This window comes from Sorex fumeus, unplaced genomic scaffold (assembly GCF_029834395.1).
Source record: "Sorex fumeus unplaced genomic scaffold, SorFum_2.1 ptg000028l, whole genome shotgun sequence".
Lineage (NCBI taxonomy): Eukaryota > Metazoa > Chordata > Mammalia > Eulipotyphla > Soricidae > Sorex > Sorex fumeus.
Genome location: NW_026606085.1, coordinates 1,842,893 through 1,863,032, shown reverse-complemented (window position 1 = coordinate 1,863,032; position 20,140 = coordinate 1,842,893). Strand labels below are relative to the sequence as shown.

At 45.2% G+C, this 20,140-nt stretch overlaps 1 gene segment (V, D, J or C); it reads right to left on the bottom strand.

Moving 5' to 3' along the window:
- Positions 1-229: 229 nt before the first annotated feature.
- Positions 230-3,008, bottom strand: LOC130024141 (immunoglobulin heavy variable 4-38-2-like). The segment is given in 3 exon segments: positions 230-292; positions 2,340-2,569; positions 2,930-3,008. Coding segments are annotated over 3 exon segments (372 nt in total).
- Positions 3,009-20,140: the final 17,132 nt, after the last annotated feature.

Here is a 20,140-nt window from a genome sequence, read left to right as displayed (position 1 = left end):
TTTTGGCATATCGAATACGCCACGGGGAGCTTGCCAGGCTTTGCCCGGATGGGCGGGGGGATATATATATATATATATATATATATATATATATATACATATATATATATTTCTCTATGATTAGTTGCATACTGTCTAAACCCCATCAAACATGGTGTGGTAATTATGGAAAATGGGTAGGAAGTATATTATAAAAGCAGTCGGAATGCGACCTGAAGAGTGGCAGTGATTAGTAGTTGAGGTCAACTGCCAGGGCTGAGTCCCCTGGGGCGAGGAGGCCCTCGCTGGCCCTCTCCGGGGTACACAGAGTGAAAACAGGCTGGCGTGGAGTCCCGTTAGTTATGCATTCACATCAAATGGTGGATATTTTAGCTTGCTACCTAGTACTTTTATTTTCTGTTTAATGCTGGTCTTTCTTCAAACCTGCGAAGTTAATGAAGGTAACTATGCACTTTTATGGTGACTCTTCCTTTCCCTGCATGCACACACATTCACACATAAGCATGTAGGAATTGAGATGCTGCTATTCCCAGCATGTGTCTGGGGTCTGCTAGCACCACAGTAGGAAGCTGAAACGCTCCATCAACATTGGCACGGGCAATGCCTGGTCCCCACCCAGGAACAGTGAGTTCAGATCCTGCTCCCCGGGGAATCTGGGGACCCTTTTCTGATATGAAATCTCAGGTCCAGGACTGAGGAGCTCCAGGGGCCCCTTATCAAGGATAAACCGCGTTCGTCTGAAATTAAGGACAAGGACTGTTACTTGTGATGGGTTGTGACCTAACTGGGTTTGATGCTCTTACTCAGGTCACTCAGGGAGAAACTGCTCCCTGTGCAAGGATGTCCCTGTGGGTCGCTTGTGTGCAGAAGAGAGTGTCAGTGGGAAAATTCATCATCATTGAAGACTGATAACTGGGTCCACACTCTAATGGAACGTCTCTCTCACACCCTGTGCATGCATGGGATACTATTGCCATGCATATCACATGACTGGGCATCACTCACCTGACCTATCTGTGGGATGGACCATGGGATCATCATCTGTTGTGATGTGAACTCTATCCACAGGAAGAACCTCTTTTGTGATTTCTGGTGGAAAATATTTCAGACAAAAGGAGGCTGCAGAGAAATCCTGTGGTGGGTACACAGTGCTGAAGTGATGAAGAGAAGTATGTGGATGAATATGGCGAATATGGCCCGGTGCTCTAACCATCATAAGTCTCATTTCTCAGCATAAAGAACAGGTGCCCCGAGCACCCTGGGGACATCATGTCTTAATCCATCTGTTGTCCTCTGGATCCCAGGTGACTGACTTATGGCTCATTGAAAGGATAAACATGTAAGCACATGTGATATAGAGAGAACCCATCCAGGAAAGCAAAAAAGCAAGGAATTAAAAAAATACTTAACAAACAGAATCTCCTGCCTCCGTGCCTGGCTGTCCTCACTGGGGCCCCTTGGATGGGGGCAGGTTGAGTTTGCCTCCCCGCCCCAAGCAGAGCCACGGCAGCTGAAGACCTCTAGAACCAGCCACAGCCATGCTTGGACCACTGTCCACATGTCCGGACAAGCCTCATGCATGAAGGAACCGGCAGAGGAACCCAGGCATGCGGGTCTGGGGGCTGAGATCTCCAAGCCTGCTCAGATCAGGACTGGGCCTTCTCCACCCAGATCCCCCATCTTCCAGTAGGTAGGCATTACACCCACCAGCTGCTGCCAGCGCCAGGTGGTCCCATCAATGGCTAAGACCCAGAGACTATAAAACCCAGCTCCCAGAAGCAAATGTGGCCACTCAACATCCTATTATCTCGTTTTTACTTTGGAGAACCCGGCAGGCTGCCGAAAGTATCCTGCCCGCATGGCAGAGTCTGACAACTTCCCGTGTCGTACTCAATATGCCAAATACCAGTAACAATGATAGGTTTCATTCTCCTAGCCCTGAAAGAGCATTGAATATGGCTCTTTTAAAACCTCAGGGCTAGGAAGACGGAGACGGTACTGGTGCCTGCTCGAGGCAATCGATGTACAACAGGATGATCGTGATCGTGACTTAACAAACATGTTTATCTAGTGATTCCTAAGTTACAAGCTTTCTTTGATATAGTCATGTCAAGTAAAAGTGCCTTGTCAAATTTGGAGACATCAGTGAAAGGTGTAGAGACAGGAACCTAAAAACCTTCCTTGGAGAGGCAGAAAACCAGTCACCCATCAGCTCCTGCTCCTCTGAGATGTCTCCTCTAGGTAGGAGCCATAGTGCCCGCTGCTGAGCATGGCCTCTTGCAGTCCACACTCTCCCAGCAGGGAGGTTTGTGTCTGGGCTCACTCTGACTTCCACTCACTGTGCCTCTCGCATAGTGAAGCACGGCTGTGTCCTGAGGGGTCACAGAGCTCAGCTGCAGGGAGAACTGGTTCTTGTTCGTGTCTCTGGTGATGGAGATGCGGCTCTTGAGGGAAGGGCTATAGTTGGTGACTCCATTCCTACATATACTCCCCAACAAGAGCAGGTCCTTCCCTGGGGGCTGGTGGATCCAGTTCCAGCAGTAACAGGAGGAGATGGAGGATCCGGAGACTGAGAAGGTAAGGGAGAGGGTCTGGGAGAGGGTCACCAGGTCTGGGCCCGATTCCTGAAGGGTCAGAGCAGACACAGCACCTGGGGACAAGGGGAATCAGTCACTGTCAGTCCCTGCAGTAACTCCCTCCCCTAGACCCTGTCAATTCTGGGACACTCACCCAGGGGGAGTGTCACCAGGCAGAAGAGAAGACCTCACAGAATCATCTTCTTCTTGACCACAGCTATGCCTTCCCTAGAGACTCAGCCCTGAGTGAGGAGACAGCTGTGTGATCCTCAACCTAGAGAGCATTTGACCCCAGAGTCTGAGAGGGATTTGCATTAGATGACCCAGCCTGTTACGAGGGGAAACTTTCTTACCTTGGACCTCCTTGTCCCATTGGGGCGTTGAATTCACACACCCTGTCTTGTGGATTGAGCAGTTGGCAATGAAGCACATTGAAACAGGTCATAGAAGGCTCCTCACTTATTTTAATAATCTGTATTAGACAAGTTAAAATTATCACAATTATTTTAATTTCAAGTTGCTAATGAAAATAGTTTTCATTATTTGTTTCAAAAATATTTTTAATATAACCACCATTTACAATGTTTATAATCATAATCGTACCTAACTGTGTTTCATATCTGTGTCTCTATAAAACCAAAAAAACTTCCCTTCCCAGTACTCATTACTTTCCATAAAGAAATTATGATTTAGTGGGGTATGGTGCCACCAGCAGGTCAATCTGTACCTGTGAGGCGAGTTTATAAGCAGCCTGATGGCACCTTCAGACTTCCAGATACCCCAAAATTGCTGCTGTGCCTTTGGCCAGACCTCAACAACCTGGAGCCAAGTTTAACAAGAAAGTAAACAGCCAAAAGTTAGGTATGTGGAAGACACACCCACAAATCACCTCTAGCTCAGTTATATAATTGGAGGCAAGGACTCTCTGGTTCCTAATAGAACTGCTTAACAGCCATGATCCCAGAGACTCAGAGACAAATCTCAGAACCCAGCAACTGTTGGCAGAGATGTGTCCAGTCCCGCAGTAGGTTACCAGTGCCAGGCCATCCCAGGTGTAAAAGGGTGCTGTCCCTCTCCTTGCTCCCCCATGGCATCTCAGTGGCCACCATCTTCCAGAGGCCATTGTACCGTCAGGTTTGGGCCCGCAGTGACAAGACGTGGGGCCTCACAGGATAGGGGTGGAATGGGCCCTTTATCCCTTCCCCAACGAGACCCCAGGTTGCTGCCCACAAGTAGCCTCTCTGGCTCCTGACCGAGCTGCTTAATGTCCATGATCCCAGAGATTCAGGAAAAAAATCTCAGAACCCAGCTGGTTTTGGAAGAAATCCCTCCAGATTTAATTGTTAAAATTTTGGAATTCCAAAATCACATAGCCACTACTGTGGCTGTGTGATCTCATATGTTTTTCATAATCAGCAATAGAAAACAAATTGTCTAATGTTGCCTTTTCGGCAGATCTGAGTGTTGGGGTAAAATCCCAAATAATAATGGTGGGTCTGGTGTACAAATATTGAATGTGATCAAAGTAGAGAGAGAGAGTTATGTGGAAATCATCTGCCACACAGGTAGGGGGAGGGTGTGGGATGGGGTGTATACTGGGGTTTTGGGTGGTGGAAAATGGGCACTAGTGAAGGGACGGGTGTTTCATCATTTTATGACCGAGACTTAAACCCGAAGCTTTGTAACTGCTCTCACGGTGATTCAATAAATACATTTATAAAAGAAAAAGAAAAGTAAGGTGAAGTTCATGCCCAATTCAATCAGCCTAATGGCTGGGCTGGAGCGATAGCACAGCGGGTAGGGCGTTTGCCTTACAAGTGGCCAACATGGCCGACCCGAGTTCGATTCCTCCCCCCCTCTCGGAGAGCCCGGCAAGCTACCGAGAGTATGTCGCCCGCACGGCAGAGCCTGGCAAGATACCCGTGATGAATTTGATATGCCAAACACAGTAACAACAAAGTCTCCAATGGAGATGTTACTGGGCCCGCTCGAGCAAATCGACGATCAACGGGAGGGCCTTTACCTTTACCATTTAATGAATGGCTGAATAAATAGAAATTCTCCTACATAAAAAAAAACGAAATTATGATATGGTTGCATTTGATAACTGTTTATAAAATACATAGTTAATTCGAAAATTCCTGTTTGAGTTTTATTTTTGTATTTTTGTTTTAGGGCCACAGTCAGTGATGCTTGGTGGTAACTCCTAGCTTTGCACTCAAGAATTACTCCTGGCAACAGCTGTTTCATTTGGGACAACCCAGAGTGGGGTGGGTGAGGTCCCAACGGAGCCAGTCCAAGCAGCCGAAAACCTCTAGAATTCAACAGCTTTCATGCTCAAGGCCACTCCTCACTTCATGCTGAAACCTCTTCAGGGAAGACAGGGCATGGATCAGACTATCAGGGAATTTTAACTCAAATTTTAACTCTTTGAGAGGTGAGAGAGAAAGAGAGAAAGAATCAAATGAGAGAAAGAATCCAGAGTTCTGATATCCGTCGACGATCAGGAATCAGGGACGCTGTCTCATTTGCCAAGGTGTCGAAAATCAGATGGGCTGGTCACGTAATGAGATTTAAAGATGACCGCTGGACTAGAGCTGTTACCGACTGGATTCCATGGGATGTCAAAAGACCGCGTGGCCGCCCACCTACCAGATGGTCAGACTTCTTCCTCAAGATCATGAACGATCAGTTTGAGGCACTTCATGTTCCCGGAGCGAACAGATGCCATTGGGCTACACTAGCACGTGACAGGGACAAATGGAGACGTTACTGGCATCCGCTTGAGCAAATCGACTAACAGGAAGTTAAGTGATTAAGTGAGAGGTGAGAATTTTCCTGAGAAAATAGAAAGGGCAGAAAACATGCCCCCAGTGTCAGCCATAGCATTTCCTTTCTTAATTTCATTTTGAATGTGACCTGAGGGTCCCCTGAGGACATGTTGAACACAGGAAACTGTGAACCTTGAGCCTCCCCAGAACAGGAAACTGAAACTGAAAGTCTCCTTCAGGCACTGAGTGAGTGGAACTGAGGTTCCTGTTTGTCCCAGGACACAGGTGGATGTTTAGACCTGTGTCAGTGCTAGGAGACCCCCACACTTCTTCTCATAAAGGAGCAATTCCTGTCGCAGTGCCCTGTCTGTGTGCAGCTAAGACAAACATTCTGAGCCTCTGGCACTTGGTGTGGGGTGTGGGAGGTTGAAACAGGTTCAAGTCTTGAAGTTCGGGGAATAGGATGTTGTGAAGATTCTGAGACTGAAGTCAGGGTTAAAACTATTTCCCCAAAATACTCAATTATGAGGATCAGTTCTCCTATTTCGCTGCTCTTAGCCCTTGTTGCTACCTTGGTGTCTATCCTTTAAGCCCCATGTTATGAGACAGATCATTCTGTGTCTCTCCCTTTCCTGCTGATGGATTCACTCAGAATTACATCCTCTAGTTTTTTCGATATTGCAGAAAGTTGAGTGATTTTCAATTCAGGAAGCATAGTAAGGCCCACAGAGATTAGACAGGATTAGGGCACTTTCCAGGTGTTCCTCATGGATGTGAAATTTACGAGTAAAATGTCTTCAAGGCAATGCCCCAGACTTTCTGGATTCAGTTGGAAGTGTGTAGCACTAGGAGAGTGGTTGGTGATCTGAGAACGTGGCCTTCCCAGGTGTCACTTGGAGTTGTCACTATACAAGGAGGACAGTGGGGAGACTGAGAGCAGGCTGACACTCCATAACTGTAAGTAGCAGTTCAATCACCAAGGAGTCCCATCCAGATGCCTGCTCTGTGCAGAGGCAGGAAGGGTGCATTGAGAACAATCCTTGAGGTCTGATTTCTATACTGCCCTGTCTCAGGGAATCTGTCTACACTTTTCTGCTCTTCCACATTGACAATCCAGGCTGGTCTTCAGGCCAGGCTCCCTTCTTCAGTGCTCTTTATTGACCTCGGTTGGAACTTTTCCCAATATTGTACTTATTGTTCCTTCAGGAATTGAAGGGTCATCCTCCAGGAATGTTCTCCTAGAGGAAGGAATGGAAATACTTTCACATCAGATATGGGCATTTTCCTTGTCATTGGGAAGAGTTTTGCTCACTTTTTGTAAATTGACATTTTTGATAAATTTGGTAACATTTTTGAAAGTGCAGGTATGAGTCTTGGATTCTGCATATGAAATAAAGATTTTAGTCCAACTATGAAAGCACGTATATTCCCAGTAATACTGTGATCTGCATGACTGATAGCCAATCACAGAGTCATGCTGTCCGAGGCTTCCCAGTGGAATGAATAGGCGACATATATATGTATATGTATATATAACATATACACATATATGTTTATATATGTATATGTTGCTCTTTTCCACTCATCTAGTCTATGCATTTGCACATAGATATACATCCACGGATGTATGTCCTGGATATAAATTGAGAGAATGTGATTATGTTGAATATTTCCATATTGAATGGCTACACAAAATTAATGTCTCACTCCATACCATATATTTCCCAGGATTATCTATCAATTGGTGACATCAGACCCTATGTAAACTCAGCTCAAGTGCATGATTCCTGGGGCAGAGGGAGCTGCAACTGAGGCCTCGCTCTAGATCCTGCCTGCTGGTCCATGCTACTGCCAGCCCTCCTGGGCATATCCCAGACTGTGTGTCTGTGCTTGGGTAATAACCTTCCCCTGAGCTTGGCTGAGATGCCCCCAACATCAGAGGTTCACAGACAACTGATCCAACCATTTCCTTACCACCATGTGATCGTAGAAATGTGACCATCGTCCCTATCAAGTAGGGTCATCTTCTCCACTGTCTCTTCTCCAATGGCAGGATTCTAGCTCAGAAATAAAGAGATATGAAGATGTACAAAGGGGCAGGTTTCCACAGAAACTCAGGAAGGGAGTCTGGCCAACACCAGGATTTCTTCTAAGAGAAAAGGATTTCTTGCAGAGACAGAATTTCAAAGCAAATATGGAACATTGGGAGTCTGCCATGGGTAGACCTACAGTTCAGTAACCTGCAATGACACCAGCCCAAACTTCCAAGTGGTTCTTCCAGTGCCATGTAGGGCGCTGCACTACACAATCCTAGAAGAAAACATGAATAACACCAGGTGTTCCAGAGAGAAGATATCTTCTTCGCTGTTGCTGAAGGACAGAGAGATCCTGAGCCTTTCCCTCAAATGAATCCTGGCCCTGTGAGCCCCATTCTGTGTCTCAGACTGTAACTCTCTGAGGAGAAAGTCAGGAGGATCAGCATCCCTGTAATGTCCTCACTCGGTACAGCTGCCTCCCCATCAGTTTTCTGACACATTCAGGATGTGGTTGTCACACTGTGTTTCTTGCACAGTAATACACAGCCGTGTCCTCAGTGCTCAGCCTGCTCAGTTCCATGTAGGCTGTGTCCTTGGACTTGTCTACAGTGATTGTGAGTCTGCCCTGGAACTTCTGTGCGTATCTTGTATAACTATCACTTGGGTCTATCCATCCCATACACTCGAACCCTTGTCCAGGGGCCTGCCGCACCCAGCTCATCCATCTGCTGGTGAAGGTGTATCCGGACGCCTTGCAGGAAATCTTCACTGATGTCCCAGGTTTTCCCACCTCAGCCCCCGACTGCACCAGCTGTACCTGGGAGTTCACACCTGTGGACAGCAGACAGGAGTGGGTGGACTCCACTTGACTGGTCCCGTTTCCTCAGCCCAAAGCATGGGGAAGCTTACCTGCAGCCACTACCACCAGGAAGAGAATTCTCCAGGTCCAGTCCATGGTGGCGACCATACCCTCAGGAGCTTCTGAAGGTGTGGATGTGCCTGCTGTGTGAAGTTGTCAGGATGCAGACACATCTGGATTTAACTCAGTGTCCCTCATGTAATTTGTATATTCATGAGGAAGTAGAATTCATAGCTGAAGGCCTGGTCCAAGCTGAGAAGGGCCTGGTGGAAGCCATTGGGTCCATCCTCAAGGGGAGGGAAGAGTTCCATGTTCTGGCCCTTGTTTGAGGAGATGAGACCTTGCCCTGTCACATCCGGGGGGCCAAGACCTGTTAGGACATTCCCCTCAGTACACCCACATTTGTATGGCCTGGACACATCTGGACACACGTGGGCTTTGAGGTTATTTCTGGGATCCTGGAACTCCCCAAGGGATACTACAATGAGACTACAGAACCATCCCAATGCTCCAGAGGTTTCCATTGGAGATATTAAGATTTCAGAAATACCACCTGCATACAGGTTTTTACTGCCTTATTAATATCATAAATGGTCCTCCCCAAACGATAAGTATGCACAATTTGACCTTCTGTCTCCTATACTTACTTTAGTTTTGGTATTTTTAAGAAAACAAACTTTAGTTTTATTGAAAAAGGAAATTCTGTTTCTGAGGAGATTCCTGCATCTCTGCACCCATTTCTGCCACCTTTGTACCCCTTCAAACTTGTAACTCTGTGTTCTTGGGATTTGGCGCCCCCTGCAGTCTGGTCTCCACCCTGCAGTTAGAGCCTTTGGATTTCTCAGAGGCATTAACCTCTTGGTGTCTCTTTTGTAGGATTGAATACTGGGACTTCATTTCAGAAGTCTTGTTCACATATCACATTCTCTTATGAGACTTTTCTTTTGGTTTTGAGTCACACTTGGCAGTTGTGAGGGCTTACTCCTGGCTCTGTGCTCAGGAATCCCTCAGGTAGATGGATCCTAATGAAATATTGGTAAATCAAATAGTTATATTTATATATATATATGTATATATATGTTAAAATTGACAACGAGTGTTCTTTGCTGAAATCATGTAAAAGTGCCACTTTAAATAATTCACTCAAATAAAAATACTATAAACCATCAAAATAAAAGAGGATTTAATATTTAAGTAAAGACTTTAAACAAAAATTTTATATTAAATTTGCTAAGTTAACGAAGACTTCAAAAACCAGGCATGAGTGTAACATAGCTGCCAACAAGTTTATTACATAGCATTATTAGTGGAACAAATATAAGTAAACACAAAAATGGATACAATAAAATCAATTTTATGGCACATATGACTTCTACTCTGACCTTTTAGCGATACAGAATAGTATTATTTAATGAAATATACTTAGAGAAACGGAAAGGTAGAGAAAGAGAGAGCCATGTTCATGAGAACACATGGGCTTCCTCAAAAGGGAAAAAATTCTCGAGTTCTGATTTCTGATCCAGAAATACCACCTGCATACAAGTTTTACTGCCTTATCAATATGATAAAAGGATAAGTATGCACAGTTTAGGCTTCTGTGTTCTATAGTTATATTCATTTTGGTTTTATTGAGAAAGCAAAATTTAGTTATATTGACGAATGAAATCCCGTTTCTGAGGAATTTCTGCATCTCTGCAACCATTTCTCCCATCTCTGCACCCCTTCTAACCGGCAACTCTGTGCTCTTGGGATTTGACGCCTCCTGCAGCCCAGTCCCCACCCAGGGGCTCTCAGTGGTTTCAACCTCTTGGGGTCTCTAACCAGGATGGAATCCTGAGACTTCACTTCAGAAGTCTTGTTCACGAGTCATATTCTGTTTTTTGTTTGTTTGTTTGCTTTTTGGGTCACACCCAGCGATACACAGGGATTACTCCTGGTTCTGCACTCAAGAATCACTTCTGGAAGTTCTCAGGGGACTATATGGGATGCTGGGAATCGAGCCCAGGTCAGCTGCAAGCATGGCTAACCCCCTACCCACTGTGCTATCACTCCAGTCCCAGTCATATTCTTTTAAGGGCCTTTTTGTTTGTGTTTTGAGCCACAACTGGAAATTCTGAGCCTGAGAGCTTATTCCTGGATCTGTTCTCAGGATTCGCTGAGGCCGATGCATCCTAGGAAAATATTGGCAAATCAAGTAGTGTTATATATATGGGGCTGGAGCGATAGCACAGCGGTAGGGCATTCACCTTACAAGCGGCCAACATGGCCGACCAGAGTTCGATTCCTCCGCCCCTCTCGGAGAGCCCGGCAAGCTACCAAGAGTATTCGATATGCCAAACACAGTAACAACAAAGTCTCCAATGGAGACGTTACTGGGCCCGCTCGAGCAAATCGATGATCAACGGGAGGGCCTTTACCTTTACCATCACTTAATCACTTAACTTCCCCTTAGTCGTCGATTTGCTCGAGCGGGCGCCAGTAACGTCTCCATTTGTCCCTGTCGCGTGCTAGTGTAGCCCAATGGCATCTCTTCGCTCCGGGAACATGGAGGGCCTCAAACCGATCGTTCATGACCTTGACAAAGAAGTCTGACCATCTGGTAGGTGGGCGGCCACGCGGTCTCTTGACATCCCATGGAATCCAATCAGTAACAGCTCTAGTCCAACGGTCGGCTTTAAATCTCATTACATGACCAGCCCATCTGATTTTCGACACCTTGGCAAATGAGACAGCGTCCCTGATCCTTGATCGTCGACGGATGTCAGAACTCTGGATTCGTTCTCTCATTTGAGTGAAACGTGATATTCCAAGCATAGCTCTTTCTATTCTTCTTTGGGAGACCTGAATGGCGTTCTCATCTTGTTTGCGTAGGGCCCAGGTCTCTGAGGCATATGTTAATGCAATATACCTTTACTATATATATATATATATATATATATATATATATATAATATATAACTTAAAACGTGACACAGTGTTCTTTGCTGAGATCATGTAAAAGTGATACAATAAATACTCAATTAACTCAAATAAAAATAGATAAAACCATCAAACTAAAAGAGGATTTAAGTCTTTAAGTAAAGACTTTAATATAAACACAAAATTATATTAAATTCGATGAATTAATGAAAAATATTTAAAAACCAGGCATGAGTCTAACACAGCTGTCAACAACTGTATTACGTAGCAGTATTTTTGGAACAAATATAAGTAAACAAACAAAACACTATTCTCCCATTGTTTATCGATTTGCTCGAGCGGGCCCAGTAACGTCTCCATTTTTTTTGAGACTTGTTGTTACTGTGTTTGGCATATTGAATATGACACAGGTAGCTTGCCAGGCTTTACCGTGTGGGTGAGATACTCTCGGTACCTTGCCGGGCTCTCCGAGAGGGGCGGAGGAATCGAACCTGGCTCGGCCAGGCTGGTTGCACTCAAGGCAAACACCCTACAGCTGTGCTATTGCTCCAGCCCAAATATAAGTAAATAAGGATAAAATTAATAAAGTTTTATGCACATATGACTTGAACTGACTTTTTCAGTGATATAGTATAGTATTATATAAAGAAATTTACGTAGAAAAAACGCAAAGGGAGAGAAAGAGAGAGCCATGTTCAGGAGAGCACATGGGCTTCTCCAAATGGGAAATTGAGTTCTGATTTCCGGTCAGACATGTTAGAAGTCTGGGAAACATCTTCCCACCCAGAACAAGTGAAAACGTGAACAAGTGAAACTCAGAGATTCCCTTTCTGTCTCTCTGTGAATAGTAGGAAAAGGGAGATGGAGAGAGAAGTAAAATAGTATTATCTAAAGAAATTTACTTAGATAAATGAAAGAAGAAAGAGAGAGAGGAAGAGAGAGAGAGAGGCCACAGGATAGACAAAGACAACACACACATGATTGTTGTCCTCATCATGTGAGCCATCCTCCTTTATTGATCCCTAGGATACTATACAGGCTCTCTCTCTCTCTCTCTCTCTCTCTGTCTCACTCTCTCTCATACACACACTCTCTGAGGTCTATTAATTCCAATACAGAAACTGAAAAATTATCATTCATATCTGCTTTCCTACTTTCAACACTCAGTTCTTGTTCAGAGTGGCCATATATAACTATTCCTTTTATACTGTTCCTTCTCTGTTCCTTCTCACCCCACTCTTTGGTAGCAAGCTTCCAACCATTGACCAGTTCTTCTGGTCCCTGTGTTTCTTGGCACAGAATATTAATCTCTATAAAAGTTTAAATCCCACAGAAAAGTCAATTATTCTATAACTGTCCCTTTCCTTTTGACTCATTTAACTCCGCCTGATACTTTCCATGTCCCTCCATTTATAAGTGGATTTCATGATTTCATTTTTCCTGGTGGCTGCATATTATTTCATCGTGTAGATGTTTCATCGAGTTGATATTCCCACCAGCAGAGAATGAGGGTTGCATTTCCCCTACATCTGTGCTAACACAGAATGTTTTGATTCTTTGAGATTTGTGTCCTTGTCCCTGGTATCAGGTGATATCTCATAATTGTTTTAATATGCATTTCTCTGGTAAGTGACAGGGAGAATTTATTAATACAGTTTTCTGCACCAAAGTCTACTTTAAGAATGTACTTGTTTAATACCGCCGTTTTACATGGGGTTTATTTTTTGTTGTTAAGTTCTACAAATGCTTTATATATGTTTATTAATCCTACATCAGATTAGGTGGGCAGATATTTTCCGAGGTTTTTGGTTGATTTTGATTCTGGTCATTATTTCATTGTCATTGATTTGGCCAGTTGAAACAGATAGATTGACAACTCAAAGCATGAAATGGGTGAAGACATTGGCTTCACATTGGTTCCCAAATAATTGGTTTATGGAGGGGGGGATTAAAACAAGAAGACAGAGAACCATGTGTTTGAACTCAGCCAAGAGTATCTGCTTGTTGGCAACAATAAACGTTTGAACCGGAATGACCACAATCACAAACACAAAGTCACCTTCAGTGTTGGGTGCACAAACAGCCTAGAGAGTTGGTGAGCCCCCCGGCGGAATAGTGATCAATGTGGGCAGGGTCAGAGTCAGGACACACCCCATGTGTCTTCACAGTGCAGGGCTTCACTCAGCCTCTGTGCACACATGGTCCTAGATGTGGTTCCTCCTTCCACAAGCACAAGGTGAAACAAAATTGACTCTGCACTCTCTCCCCACTGCCTTCTCAGAGAGTCACTAGGGCTCAGTACTTCCTCTTCAGACCAAGATGAGCCTTGGTTACTTTATGTGTCTCCTGGAAACCCAAAAGCATTAACTAGTGGAGATGATCATAGTCGTGTTCACACAGTACCAATTACAGTAGCCAAGATGCACACACAATACACAACTGCAGAATTCAGTTTTGAGTCTCTTCATTCAGCCATGGAGTCCATTCTCTCTCTCCTTCAGTTATGTTTCAAGGACAGCGACATTGTTTCCTTCCTCCTATCACTGAGATTCCTCAGTTTTGTTGTCAGTGTTTGACTCTGCCAGAGAGCACTGAAAGGATTGTTTCTCTCTGCACACCCACAGAGCATCGGATGTTCTGATGTTCTTACCTGGATTAAGTCCACTTTCATTGAAACAATAGAATTATGTTTTCATTGTTCCTGGTGCTCTATATGGGAGCGGAGCGTGTAAGTGCCCGGTGGTCTGGGCATGGATTGGGTGAAGTTTCTCACTCTATTCAGCTAAGGCTGTGACTCTAGTAACTTCTGGCAGCCACAAAGACTGTGGTGTTTTCTCAGTGGGCCTGGTAGGGCCAGAGCTTAGGTGCCAGGAATAACTGTGGGTTCTGGTGCTAATGGGGCCTCACTGAGGACTGTAACATTCCTGGGAAACAATATAATGAAGTTATAGAAATTAAACCCATGAATTTCAGGAATATAAACTCTAAGTCCAAGTATATAGAATTGACAGCCCAGAATAAATCCTTAGATCTTTTATGGTGAAATTTCTCTTTACTGTCTTTTTTTTGTGCCACACCTAGTGATAAATATAATTTACTCATGGTGGTGCTCAGGAAACATATGGAATGCCAGGGACTGAACCTGTATTGGTGTGTGCAAGGTAAGTGTCCTACCCGCTAAACTATCTCTCAACCCTATACTGTGTTTTTATTTTTTTTTAACTTTTTAAAAAAACTTTATTAGTGAAACACCATGAGGTACAGTTGTAGACTTACAAATTTTTGTGCTTGGGTCTCAGTTATACAATGATAAAGTACCGTCCCTTCACCAGTGCCCATTTTCCACCACCACGGGTCCCAGTATCCCTCCCACCTCCCATCCCCCCCCCATTTCACCCTGCCTCTGTGGCAGGGAATTCCCTTTTCTTCTCTCTCTCCTTTTGGGTATTGTGGTTAGCAAAAGAGGCATTGAGTGGCAATCATGTTTGGTATATAGTTTATGGTGAAATTTTTGGAAAGGATTCCACCCCATGTTGTGAAGCAAGGAAAATCTATTCAACAAATGGTGCTGGGAAAACAACACCACATACAAAAACAACCATAGAAGACAGAATTGAATCCATCACTTACACCAGATACAGAATTTAATTGAAAGTGGATTTATGGTTCAGCTTTGACAGCAGAATGCTTAAAATACACAGAGGAAAACCTCAGAAGTTCTCTCCATGAAACCAATCTTAGAAGGCTCATTTCACTCTATTGCAAAGATAAAATCACTTATCACTTAACTTCCCGTTAGTCGTCGATTTGCTCGAGCGGGCGCCAGTAACGTCTCCATTTGTCCCTGTCGCGTGCTAGTGTAGCTCAATGGCATCTGTTCGCTCCAGGAACATGAAGGGCCTCAAACCAATCGTTCATGATCTTGACAAAGAAGTTTGACCATCTGGTAGGTGGGCGGCCACGTGGTCTTTTGACATCCCGTGGAATCCAATCGGTAACAGCTCTAGTCCAACGGTCGTCTTTATTTTTTTATTATTTTTTTTTATTTCTTTATTGAATCACCGTGGGAAAGGTTACAAAGCTTTCAGGTTTAGGTCTCAGTCATGCAAATATCAAACACATTTCCCTTTACCAAAACTTATTTTTTACCATGAAGAACCCCAATAAAACCCCACCCCCCGCCCCTCCCAGTCCCTGTGGGGCAGATGAATTCTAGTTAACACTCTATCTGCTTTGATTAGATTCATTGTTTCAATAAAAGATTCACCACTATTATTTAGAGTTTACCGCCCCCCCCCCAAATCAGACATGCTGAAAAAGTATTGTGAAGTGATTTGCTTTCTACAGCTGGGTTCAAGAATTAAATGTTGGTTTTGGAGTTCTGCTATTTTACTTATTGACCCTGGAAGTATTTCTACTGAAAGTCAGATAGTTAAGAAATTGGTTTCTGTGCACTGGAGACGTGGCCGTGCTGGAGAGCCGCTAGTGGGGGACAACTGGTGGCCTCGGTAGGGCGTGAAGGGTGGACCGAAATGCCCCCCTTCCCATGAGGTTTTAGTCGCCCCCACTCCCACGGCTCATACCTGCTATCCACAAGGCTCCCATGCGGCCGCCATCTTTCTTTCCAGAGAGAAGAAGGCGACTGGGGCAACACCCTTTCCCCTCCAGACAGACCTGATGGCCTGGATCAAGGCATAGTCCGTTCACTTTTCTGCTCAAAGCTGCCGGGTTCTGCATTAAGTCCTTGTGCTTTTTGGGCTGTGGCTGTGCTGGAGAGTCGCTCATGGGGGGGGGCAACTGGTGACCTCGGTAGGGCGTGAAGGGCGGAACGAAACGCCCCCCTTCCCATGAGGTTTTAGTCGCCCCCACACCCCCGCCTCATACCTGCTGTCCACAAGGCTCCCATGTGGCCGCCATCTTTCTTTCCAGAGGGAGGAGCAACGGTCGTCTTTAAATTTCATTACGTGACCAACCCATCTGATTTTCGACACCTTGGCAAATGAGACAGCGTCCCTGATCCTTGATCGTCGACGGAAGTCAGAACTCTGGATTTGTTCTCTCATTTGAGTGAAAAGTGATATTCCAAGCATAGCTCTTTCTATTCTTCTTTGGGAGACCTGAATAGCGTTCTCATCTTGTTTGCGTAGGGCTCAGGTCTCTGAGGCATATGTTAATGCAGGAAGAACAGTGGAATCAAAGAGATGTGCCCGGAGCCGGAGGTTCTTCGTCCTCTTAGCTATTTCTTCGACGTTCTTGAAGGTGTTCCAAGTCGCTCTCTTCCTCCTGCGCAGCTCGTGCGCCAGGTCATTTGTCATGTTGACCTCTCGACCGAGGTACACATAGCTGTTGCATTCGGAGATGGTTGTTCCATTGAGAGCAAATGGGGCGTCAGGAACAAGGCTGTTTCTCATAAACATTGTCTTCGTGATATTCAGCTGTAGTCCTACCTTTCCACACTCACGGTCAAAGTCGGCCAGCATTTGTGCCGCTTGGCTGATGTTTGGTGTTATTACAACAATGTCATCAGCAAAGCAGAGGTGGTGTAGTTGCCGACCATCTATTTTCACTCCCATTCCTTCCCATTCCAGTCATCGCATGATGTTCTCGAGGGTGGCACTGAAGAGTTTCGGTGAAATGGTATCACCCTGCCGCACCCTTCTCTTGACATCAACGATCATTTCTTTGTAGAATGGTGAGATCCTGGTAGTGAATCTGCAATACAGCTCAGGGAGGATCCTGATGTATTGGGCTTGAATGCCCTGATTGGCTAGGGCTTCAATGACCGCTTTCATCTCAACAGAATCAAAGGCCTTCTTTAAATCAATGAACGTTAAACAGAGCGGCATCTTGAACTCCCGAGAAACCTCAATGAGCTTGGTTATCGTGTGGATATGGTCGATGGTGCTGAATCCTTTGCGGAACCCTGCTTGCTCACATGGTTGTCCTTCATCTATTGTTCTGCCCATACTATTTAGGATGACTCGAGTGAACAACTTGTAGATGACAGACAATAGGCAGATCGGGCAATAGTTGCCAATGTCATGGATGTCTCCCATCTTGAACAGTAGTATGGTCCTGCTGGTTTTCCATTGGGACGGAACCTTGCATTCAGACAGGTAGCGAGTGAAGAGCCGAGCCAGTGTATTGATGAGTACTGAGTGAAGGTTCTTCAGGTGTTCAGGTCTGACCTTGTCTGTGCCGGGTGCTGTTTGTTTCTTTACCGACGAAATGGCGTGTCGGATTTTGGAAGGGAGAACGTTGCGAATGACATATCCATCCTGTGGAATTTGGTATGTCGGCAAGTGGACATGGCTATCGAAGAGATTTGAGTAGAATTCATAGATAATCTTCTCCATTGCCGTTCTGGAGGATGTGATGGATCCATCAGGACATCGGAGGGCAGTCATCTTGGTCTTGTAGATGGCGAAGGATAGGCGGGCGTTACGAATACTTTTCCCAGCTTCTGCCGCATCTACCAGTACTTCTGCTCTTCTCTCTTTGAGGTCTTCCTTGATCGCATCTCTGCACTGCTTTGCGAGCTGGACGTTAGCTTGTGGTTGCCTGAGGCATGCGCCAAACCACGCTGGTGAATTAGCTCAAGAGTTTTCGAAGATAGGCGATTTTTTGTGGCTATCTCTCTCTTGGAGTTCCTCGCACATTCATGGAGGTGCTGATCAAGTTGATCGTATTCCTCATCAATGTTGTCAATAATGGCATCTTCCCATGGTGCCGCAATAGTACCAAAAAGTTCCCAGTTGGTGATCATTCTGGGAGTTCTCTTTTTGAACTTTGCAGCCCTTTCTCCCCGCTCTGTGAAGTAGAATTTTGCACGAAGGAGACAGTGGTCCAATCCCGTTCGAAATTTTGGGACAACAGCGACATCGGTCAGGCAAAACCGTCGATTGAATATGATATGGTCTATTTCGTTGTGAAATCGTCCACCGGGAGACTCCCATGTCCATCGTTTAGATTCTGCCTTCTGGAACTGTGAGTTATCATGAATGTTCTTGGTCGACATGATGAACTCTGACAGTCTCTCACCCTGTTCGTTCCATTCTAGGCCATGGGTCCCCATTTGAAGTTCTTCAGCTGATCTTCTAGGTCCTATCTTGGCATTAAAATCACCCACAATGATCTTGTAGAAGGTGTGGTCTTCTTTATAGAACTTCTCTAGCTCCATGTAGAACTTCTCAATTTCTCTTTCATCATAATGAGATGTTGGTGCGTAGACAACGAAGATAGAAACTGCAGGCAGTGAGCCACATCTATTCAAATGTAAACGTCCGATTCAGGTTGTTAGGCATTCGAATGAATCAATGCTCTTGGCCAAGTTTGTGTTGACAAGGACACCGATGACTCCAACACCTCTTTTATCGCATGTTCCAAGGAACAATTCTTCTCCAGTGTCGAAAACGGCATGGTGAGATTCGTGCCTTCTTGTCTCGGTCAGACCAATGATGTCATACTTGATCATTCGCGCTTGTACCATCAGGTCCCTGATGGATGCATCTGATGCTAGCGTACGTGCATTGAAAGTACAGACGATCATTTTTGTCTTCCTTCGTTGTGGCAGCCTAGGTCGGCCTTGAGATTTTGTCGGCCTCTCCTTTCTCATCCTTCTCAGTGCTGCCATGTCGGTGAAGCCTTCAGGGTCAGGTGAATGAGACCAGTTGTAGTTACTGGTTTTGGCTTATCGAATACACAACGGATAGCTTGCCAGGCTCTTCCGTGCGGGCGGAATACTTTCGGTAACTTGCCAGTCTTTCCGAGAGGGATAGAGGCTTTTGGGGTGACCTCTAATCACCCTTGTAGGTGTTACTATATTTGAACCCTATCAAATATGGTACGACAATTCCAGAAGATGGGTACTTCGTGCCTTATAATGTGTCGCGCGGCCGCAAGTGGACGCGCGGGTCCAGAGACCATCCTGGAGTGTGGCGACAGCTGGGTAGTGGAAGTAGTGTCGAGAGTGGAAGTCTGCCAGTGGGGTATTTATCTGGGTAGGGTGGGTCTCCTACATATGAAATTTATGAGTAAAATGTCTTCAGGCCAATGCCCCAGACTTTCTGGATTCAGTTGGAAGAGTGTAGCACTAGGAGAGTGGTTGATGATTTGAGAACTTGACCTTCCTAGTGTAACTTGGAGTTGTCCCTACACACAGAGGACAGTGGGGAGACTGAGAACAGTCTGACACTCCAGAACTGTAGGTAGCAGTTCAGTCACCAAGGAGCCCCATCTAGGCGCGTGCTCTGTGCAGAGGCAGAAAGGGTGCATTGAGAACAATCCTCGAGGTCTGATTCCTGGACTTCCCTGTCCCAGGTATCTGTCTGCGCCTTTCTGCTCTACCACAATGACAATCCAGGCAGGTTTTCAGATCGGGCCCCTGCTTCTGTGCTCTGCATTGACCTCGGTCGGAACTTTTGCCCATATTGTGCTTATTGTGCCTTCAGAAACTGAAGGGTCATCCTGATTCATGTATGTTAAATGTTCTCCTCGGGGAGGTATGAAATTACTTTCACATCTGATATGGGCATTTTCTCTGTCATTGGGAAGGGTTTTGTTCACTTTTTGTAAATTGATCATTTTGCAAAATTTGGTAACATTTTTCAAAATTCATGGAAGAATCTTGTAATCTGCCTAAGAAGTAAAGGTCATAGTCCAATTATGGAAGCACATATATTCCCAGTAATATTGTGGTTTGCATGACTGATAACCTATCACATACTCATGTTGTCTGAGCCTTCCCGGTGGACACAAAGAGGCTATATCACTTGTCACTTGTCATCACTTGTCATCTGTTGATCATCGATTTGCTCGTGTGGGTACTAGTAATGTCTCCATTTGTCCCTGTCGCGTACTAATGTAGCTCAATGGCATCCGCTCGCTCTAGGAAGAGCCTCGAACTGATTGTTCAGGGTTTCGACAAAGAAGTCTGATCATCTTGTAGGTGGGCGGCCACGCATCCTTTTGATGACCCGT